The 9469-nt window shown below is 38.4% G+C and overlaps 1 protein-coding gene across 1 annotated transcript; it reads left to right on the forward strand.

Annotated features, from left to right (window-relative positions):
• The first annotated feature begins 2981 nt into the window (after nucleotides 1–2981).
• On the forward strand, nucleotides 2982–9383 carry LOC121043261 (solute carrier family 25 member 39-like). Its single transcript, XM_040494873.1, has 2 exons — nucleotides 2982–3067; nucleotides 8672–9383. The coding sequence occupies exons 1-2, from the start codon at nucleotides 2982–2984 to the stop codon at nucleotides 9321–9323; spliced, it is 738 nt and encodes a 245-aa protein (XP_040350807.1). The 3' UTR covers nucleotides 9324–9383.
• Nucleotides 9384–9469: the final 86 nt, after the last annotated feature.

The following is a 9469-nucleotide window of genomic DNA, read 5'->3' on the forward strand; positions in this document are numbered from 1 at the left end:
GCTTTAATTTAAAGTCATCAGCTGCGTTAGCCCCTACCAGGAATCAGCTTATCCTTTGAAGCTTTGAAGCCAGGCATTGACTTCTCCTTTCCAGCTAGGAAAGTTCTAGATGGTGTCTTCTTCCAACAGAAAGCTGTTTTGTCTATATTGAAAGTCTGTTTGGTGTCGCCACCTTCATTAATTATCTCAGCTAGATCTTCTGGGTAACTCGCTGCAGCTTCTACATCAGCACTTGCTGCTTCACCCTGCACTTTCACGTTATGGAAGCGGCTTCTTTCCTTAAACTTAATGAACCGACCTCTGTTCACTGGGGTAGCACTTTTAAATTCCTTCAAGTACTCTTCCTTTTCATTCACAACTCAGCTAACTTTTCGGTGTAAGGGCTCTCTAGCTTTCTGCTGCAAATGGCTTTTGACATGCCTTCTTCACTAAGCTTAATCATTTCTAGTTTTTGATTTAAAGTGAAAGATGTGTGATTCTTAGAAACCATTGTAGGGTCATTAACTAATTTCAATGTTGTTGGGTCTCAGGGAATAGGGAGACCTGAGAAGAGAAGGAGAGATGGTGGAATGGCTGGTTGGTGTAGCAGTCAGGATGCATACATTTATCAGTTAAGTCTGCTGTCCTAAATGGGTGTGGTTCTTGGCACCCCAAAACAATTACAATAGTAATATCAAAGATCACTGACCACAGGTCACCCTAACAGATATAATAATAAAGAAAAAGTCTGAAATATTGTGCGAATTACCAAATTGTGATACAGACACCCAAAGTGAGCAGATGCTGTTGGAAAAATGGGGCCAATACACCTGGCCAACATTGTGTTGTTGTTTGTAAAACAACAACAACAACAACAACAACAACAACAACAACTCCACAATAACCGCAAAGCTCAATAAAACAAGGTATGCCTGTATTTCTATTCATGCCTTTGGTCCCAAATTAGTCGCATGTCAATCACTTGGAACAAAGAGGTTTGGGAAATAAAAGATTTACTTTGAACAGTTATGTGCCCATTGAAAAACTGAGAGTTCTTTCACTCTGGAAGAAGGAGAAAACAGCTGTTTTTGTTCAGCCATCAATCTCCACAGCACAGGAGAAACTAACAATTTTTATGTTCCTGCTTTAAAAATAACAGTAGTGAGCTTTAAAATGTCACATTCACCCCAAAGAACTTTAGGAAAGAGTTAGCATGAATTATTCTAACATCACTTGGGAAAAAATGATCACCTGAGTGAAAGTGAGGTAATACAACATATAACTATGACCAAGAACTATGTCACTAATAGACTGTTATTAATTTTTAAAAGCACATTCTGTCACCAGCTGATTGCAAACATTTCTGAGGAGTGCCAAAGTTTCAGGAAACACAAAGTAATAGGTAGAGGAAAGTAGATGTTCTCACAGATATTACATTTCATTAGTTTAATCATATTGGAGAGTGCCCAAGAAAGTATACTTCCGTTATAATTTGTTAAGGTGAAAAAGTCATGTTCACTGAAAATTGCTCCTGATTTAACTCATCCTGAGATAAATATTCTGAAAAGCAGGGAAATATTTTACATTTCTCAGTTGAATTATAACCACATGCATCGCACACATATAAGAAATGTAAATGTGGTGTAATGAAATGTATTTTTGAAATATGTAAGAAATTATTTTTCCATTTCTATAAAATTATACTTGAGTATCCTCCGCAATCGTCTGTCCTTCTCTACCTAGAATTTTATCTCCATTTCTTTAGAACTGTATTTCTTGAAAATGATGACTTTCAACACTATTTCCACATCCTTACCTATCATTTGCCATTTCTGATTTTACAATCTGGTATCTTACGTACCAGTGTAGCACATCAGCTCTCACAAGTTCACCAGTTAATAATCCAATCTATCTGGTATTTTTTCAGCCTTTATTTTACAGATTAACTGTAGAATGTTTGATACTATTGGCCACTCCTTCTGCTCATTTATTCTTAAAATCCTGATCTTCCCCCTAAAAACATCTCATACAATCTTCTCCATTTCACTTAATGGTGACTCCAAAATTTTGGTTACTCAAACTAAAATCCTTGGGAGTCATCTTAGATTGTCAGTTTCTCTTACACTCTTACTTCTAAGCCATGCAGAATTCCCCCTGGTTCCACCTTACATTTCATTCTCTCCACTGTAACCACTCTAGTCCATGGACAATACCTCTCACCTGGCTGATTGCAAGGGCCTCCAAGTTGGTCTCCCTTCTTCGTCCTTTATTCTGTTACATAACTTAGCACTCAAAAAGTCTTCCAAAACATCGATCATACAACATCTCTCCTCAAAACCTTGAATTGGCTTCCAATTTCACTGTGAATATAAGTGAAAGTCTGTACAATGGTCTACAAAGCCCTGCAACGTCTGCCCCCTATTCCTGTTGCCTCTCTAAGCTTAGAGCCAAACACCTTTGCATTTTTTTAGTGGCCAGAAAGCCTTCCTGCTACTATTAAAATATTGTGTTAGATTAATGTATTCGAAAGCCTAGTTTGATTGCCAGAAGGGAAACTTACTGACCAACCAAAGATCAGAAAATGCTAGCATGCTAGTGGTCTCCAGAGCAACCAGAACAAATATTTAATGTTACCAGTACCCTTTCTCTCAACATGCCTTCTTTTTTTTCACATTGGCTTCATTTTCTCAGGCTGCCTTTCTCCACAGGTGGGAAGTACGGCCTCCTGGCAGATGCTACACTCAGACCTTCCCAAGTTGAGCTCTCATGTGAAAAATTCGAGGAAGACCTTTGACTAGTGTTATGGACTTCATATTTATATCTCCCCAAAATTCATATGTTAAAACAGCATTCCTGGTGTGATGTATTTGGATATGGGTCCTTTGGGAGATAATTAGGTCATGAAGGTGGATATCACATGATAGGATTGATTAGTGCCCTTATTGGATACAGGAGACAGCTTGCTTTTTCTCCATGTGTCCATCATGTGAGGATACAAGAAGATGGCAAACCAGGAAGAGAATTCTCACCAAAAACAAATCTGCTGGCATCTTGACTGCTGGCACCACAGTTTCCAGAACTGGAAGAAGTAAGTTTTTTGCTTAAGTCACCCAGTCTATGGTAATTTGAGCTCTCCAAACAGACAAAACAACTAGGTTGGCTTGAAACACAGAAAGAGACTGAACTCAGGAAACAAATTCTTCTATTCAAATCCCATCTCTGTTACTTATTAACCATGTGACTTTGGAAAGTTATTTAATTTTTCTGGGCCTTATAATTCCCAGTAGTAAAGTGTGGATAATAATAGTGCCTATCCAAAACAAATGTCATGAGATAAATGGATCTAAGTAAAGTGCTTAGAAATGCTATCAATCAACTGTGCAAGATTTTCCATGTCTATAGAATTGTATTTTTTAAATGAGAGAGGAGTATTTCCCAAAATTAAAAGGAGTTTCTATGCTCCAAAATTAAGAGTACAAGTTAGAGAAAAAACATCGACAGCTCTGAGAAAAATGTTCAACATTATATATTTATAATTTATCACCATTGATGTCCTGAGATCTCACATAATCATGGTTTGGCACAAATTATAAATTGTGATTTTTTAAATTTTTAAAGATTAACAGAAGAAAGAACTGATTTTCTCTATTGATAGTAATAATATTTGTTGCAAAATCTTGACTTTATATGGGAACCATCTGAAAACACTAAAGGCTAAATATATGTCTGTGCAAAGGAAAACATTACTCAAGTGAGCACATTAACAGATGTCAGTAGTGTCTTGGAAAGCCTAAATCCATGGAGCTAGATCACTTAACAAATGACTGCTCAAATACTTAAATTATGCCAGCATAGCACAAAAGAAAAGGGATTGGTGATTCTTTCATTGTCAGAATTTACAGTTAGCTGATTGGAATGATTCAGGAGCTCCTGTTTTGCCAGCAGTACAAGTATATTGTACTATGCTAAAAAAAAAAAAGGTACAATAGTAGGAATAATGTTGGGGCTTGTGAAGCTCTGCCATTTGCCAAAAATTTATCATTCTCATTTTAGAATTCAAATGTGTACTGCTTTTACATTGTGTCTATTATGTAATAGTTTGCTAAAATCTAAGATTAGTTTAATTTGTTTCTCCTTGTGATTCCAACATAAAATGCTTATCAACAAGGCTCTCTACATGGTTATAATCTGAAGTAGCCAGATACCAGCAAGATATTTAATCCAAATACTGTACATGGAATTGTGGTTTCAGAGTATCCACCAAAACATGGGATTTCATATTATGTATGAAAAGAATATAAAGATTTCAGATTATTATAAAGTTCATAAAGGTCATTATGGCTTTACTAGACCCCCTTAAATTGAATATAGAAAATCAACACAGGAAAAATGAGTTGATTGAAAACATGTACATGTATTTTCAGATGTGACAAAAAGGAATTCTGAATATTTTCAGCAATATTATTCTGTTTGTGTTTGTGTGTGCACAGTACATGTAGGAATGTGCTTTCACACCTGCATAAATATATATTAAAAATCTCAGAGATGTTGATGGCTTCCACTAAATTAGCCACAAATATCAGGGTGTCAATTCCTTGTGACTTACTCTACATATTTTCAAGATGGCTGTAATGACATATCCACTCTGTGGAATAGAATAGGTTTTAGTATGAAAATTAAAAGTTTAATAACAATAATAATAATTTTGTATTCATTTTTCACTGGATATTTTCAATATGTCTCATTCAAACAATAACAAATATTTACTAGATTATTATTTCTATATCTGTAGTAACTTGACTCATTATCTCCTCTGTTGGACAGTAAGATCCACAAGAATGAAAAGTCAATGTTGATTTTGTCCCCTTTTTACCATAGATTCATAGAGCACAGCCTCTGATTCAATAAATATCTGCTAAGTGAATAACCCTCCATGATACTGTCAATTAATTAATGATTCCAAAATAAAAGTAGCCTTCTCATGGACCCATGGTTATATAATCAATCTGCGATTAAAAGTCAGATAAAACTGAATACAGAATTAATGTTGTTTTTTTCCCCTACATTAACCCAAATGTAAATGGTGTTAAAATATGTAAAAATCTAACAGTTTTACCACTTAAAGTGTGCAATTCCATGTCATTTAATACATTCACAATGGTGAGAAATTATCACCACTATCTAGTCCCAGGATACTTCATCATGTGACAAGGAAACCCATTCCCATTAAGCAGTTACTCCCAATCCCATCCTCCCCCAAACCCCTGCTAGTAATCTGCTTGTTTTCTCGATGAATTTTTCTATTCTGGCTTTTTTTCACTCAGCATACTTGCATTGTTGATCCAATTTTCAACATTTATCAGTGTTTCATTTATTTTAATGACTGAAATAACATCACATTGCATGGATGTACCACATTTTATTTATCCATTTAGCAGTTGGTGGACGTGGGTTTTTTCCACCTTTTTTAAAAATTTTTCTTTAACGTTTATTTATTTTTGAGACAGAGAGAGACAGAGCATGAATGGGGGAGGGTCAGAGAGAGAGGGAGACACAGAATCTGAAACAGGCTCCAGGCTCTGAGCAGTCAGCACAGAGCCCGACGCAGGGCTGGATCTCACGGACAGTGAGATCATGACCTGAGCCGAAGTCATATGCTTAACCAACTGAGCCACCCAGGCGCCCCTATTTCCACCTTTTAATTATTACGAATAGTGCTGTGACAGACACTCATGTACAAGTTTTTTTTTTTTTTTGAACAATAGTTTTTAAATCTTTGGGGTATATACCAAGGAAAGAATTCCTCCTGAGTCCTGTGGTATTGATGTCTAATGTACTGTAAGTTCTAGCGATCTGCCGTACAGCGGAGTATCTGTATTTACTAGTAATGTATTGTGCACTTTAAAATATATGAAGACGATAGATATGCTAAGTGTTTTTTTCAACAAACAAAACAAAAAAATACACACACACACACAATCAAGGAAAGATGACAGATACATTAATTATCTTGATTATGGTAATGGTGTTAAGGATGTATGTATATATCCAATGTCATTAAGATATATACATTAAATGTGTCCAATTTTGTATATAAATTATACTTCAATAAAGCATTAAACAACACTAGTGAGGATGTGTGTGGGGGGCACAGAAATGAAAATTTTCACAGATATGAGGAAAAGTATGCTTACAAACTAAGATAAGTAGGAGAAAAGGAACATGATTTTAAGAAAGAATATTAGACATTTTTCCAAAAAAGACTTACAGATGACCAGTAGGTATATGAAAAGATACCCAGCATCACTAACCATCAGGGAAATGCAAATTAAAGCTGGGAGATATCGCCTCACATTTGTTAGGATGGCTATTATCAAAATGACAAGAGATAATAAGTGTCAGGGTGTGGAGAAATGAAAACTCTTTTACACTGAGTTTGGAATATAGATTGATATAGCCATTATGGAAAAAAAATATAGGGTTTTCTCAAAAAAATTAAAAATAGAACAACCATAATATCCATCAGTCCCACTTCTGGTGTATATCAAAAAATATATAATTAATATCTTGAAGAAATATATTCACTTCCACATTCATTGCAGCCAATATTATTCACAATAGCCAAAAACATGCAAACAACCCAAGTGTCCAGCAGCTGAATGGATAAAGAAAATATGGTATATACACATATAATGGAAAATTATTCAGCCATATTAAAAACAGTAAATCCTGCTATTTGCAACAACACGGATGAACCTGGAGGACATTATGCTAAATGAAATAAACCAAACACAGAAGGCAAAGTACTGTACATTCTCACTTACATGTGGAATCTAAAGTCAAACTCACATAAGCAGAGAGTAGAATGGTAGTTGCTAGGGGCTGGGAAGTAGGGGGGTGAGGAAGTAGGCAGATGTCGGTCAAAAGGTACAAACTTTCAGTTATAAGATGCATAAGATCTGAAGATCTAATGAACAGCATCATGACTTAGTCAATAATACTTGTGTACTTGAAATTTGCTAAGAGAATAGATATTAAATGTTCTTAACCACACACAAAAAATGTCAACTATGTGAGGTGATGGCTGTGTTATTAGTTTGATTATGGTAATCATTTTACAATGTATATGTATATCAAATCATCGTATTATACACCTTAAATACATGCAATTTTATTTGACCATTGTACATCAATAAAATTGGAAAAATAAATAAATGCCTTGATTAATTAAAAAATATTAAAAGTGAATCCGACTAAATTCAGGGGTCAGGAAAAAAAATTATATAAGGAAGTGGGCTTGAACTAAAGAATAAGTGAAGTGAGGAGGTTGAAAGAAGAATTTTCTGGGGCGCCTGGGTGGCGCAGTCGGTTAAGCGTCCGACTTCAGCCAGGTCACGATCTCGCGGTCCATGAGTTCGAGCCCCGCGTCAGGCTCTGGGCTGATGGCTCAGAGCCTGGAGCCTGTTTCCGATTCTGTGTCTCCCTCTCTCTCTGCCCCTCCCCGTTCATGCTGTCTCTCTCTGTCCCAAAAATAAATAAACGTTGAAAAAAAAATTAAAAAAAAAAAGAGTTAAATCTATTACAGTTCAGAAGAAAGGCATATAAAAAGTTGGAAAGTCTTTAAAATACAGATGATGACTGAAATCAAAGGTTTGACTAAGTTTAACTATGGAGAGAACATGGACTAAGGAGAGCCTTAAACCGATTTTTGTTTTTACATTTCTTTCTGTCCTCTTCAATTTCTTTTCATAAGTGCTCCACAGTTTTCAGAGTATAGATCTCTTACCTCCGTAGTTAGGTTTATTCCTAGGTATCTTATGGGTTTGGGTGCAACAAGCTTTTGCTTTTAATATTTAGTTACCAGTTAGAGGAAAACGAACTACCAACAGGAGGTTGACACAGAATTCCCAGATGATTAGGACTAAACCTACCAGAAAAGCACAGCATAGTGAAAGCTTATGGGAGGAAAACAGACCAATTTTGAAATCAGTCCTTTGGATTTAGCAACACAGAGAGGGTTGTTAACTTTAGGGAGAACTACTTCAGGAGTAGTAGATTAAGAAGTGAGTGAAGTAAGAAAAAACATGAGAAGAGTTTTTTTAAAGTATGGCTGTGAAGGGGAAATGCGATTCAATGTTTTAGCAAGTTAAGGGCCTATTGGTGGAAAGGATGCGATTGAGAGGGCATTGATATTTGGAGGAGACATGTCTAATGCACACTAGAGAGATTATCTTTCTATAGGAGAAGAAAGCAACATATGCACAAAAGTAAAATATGCTATGACGGTAAGATTTTAGCAGTTTTGTAGTGGTAAGTAGCAAATGATAGCTTCATTTTTTTTTTTTTTTTTTTCTGGAAAGTATAATGAAAGACCATTTGAAAGGTGCTGGGAAAGGTAAAAGATTTGCAAAGAAGGAGAGATCCCCAGGTGTGTCTGAATCTCTAGGACATCTTTGGAAGTAGGTGAGGCAAGCTGGTCGCTGTAATCTGGTTCAATAGAATCACACTGGCGTGGAATTCTCCCATTTGAACACTGCTTTCCTAAATGTCATGTAATTAATACCAGTCAATTTGTTAAGTTAGAGCTCTCCATTTGCCGCGATTTTTTCTGACGGTTGCAAGTCCCAGATAAATTCTCATTTTCACGGATAACAAGCATCTCAGATACGGAGAGTATTAAACAAGATTAAAGGGCATGTGGACACTGCACTGGCCAAGGGGCTGCCTTGCGCACCTCGCTGCATGAGCACCCGCCTAGAGCCAGCATTGAAGCTACAAGATGGCTGACCAGGACCCGAGGGGAGGTAGCCCCTCCAACGAACGGTGACCTCAGGCACGGGGGTTGTGGTCACCTCTCGCTTCAGGACACCCGCGGATGTAGTGAAGGGACCCTTGCGGTCTCTGCGGCCCTGGGTGGCCAGCAAGCCGATGCCCCCCTTGCCGACTCTGGAGCCTCTCCTGGGCCAAAGTACCTCCTGTACTGCGGTGGTGTCTTGGAGCCCCTGCCCCGGTGCCCACACGGTGCCTGCTGTGCCGCCGGCGTCAGGACCCACTCCCTTCACTGGCACCACGGATACCTTCGTGGAGATTGTGAGACACAAGGTCACCAGCACCCTGTGGGTGCTCCCAGCCCCCCCGGTGGTGACTGTGCCGGCCACTGCTGTGTAGCTTCCCCATCAAAGACCTTTCCTTGCGGTCCGGCCTGGACTTCTGACCTCCCCGCACCCGTGGTGGCGGGGGCACTAGGCTGCGTGGGCACCCTGACTGTGATCAGCTCCCTGGAGCCGGTGAGGACAAAGCTGCAGGCTCAGCGCGTGTCACAGCATGGCTCGTGCTTGTGTTAGGGCCGCTGTGGCTCAGGGCAGCTGGCGCTCAGTGTGGAGGGGCTGGGGCCCCCCTGCCCTTCGGGACGTGGCCTTGGCCTTTTCTGCTCTGCACTGGTGCGACGATGACTGGGTGGGCTCAGGCCAAAGGACCAGGCACCCGTGGG

The sequence above is a fragment of the Herpailurus yagouaroundi genome, unplaced genomic scaffold (assembly GCF_014898765.1).
Source record: "Herpailurus yagouaroundi ecotype Mexico unplaced genomic scaffold, PumYag 186, whole genome shotgun sequence".
In the NCBI taxonomy this organism is placed as follows: Eukaryota; Metazoa; Chordata; class Mammalia; order Carnivora; family Felidae; genus Herpailurus; species Herpailurus yagouaroundi.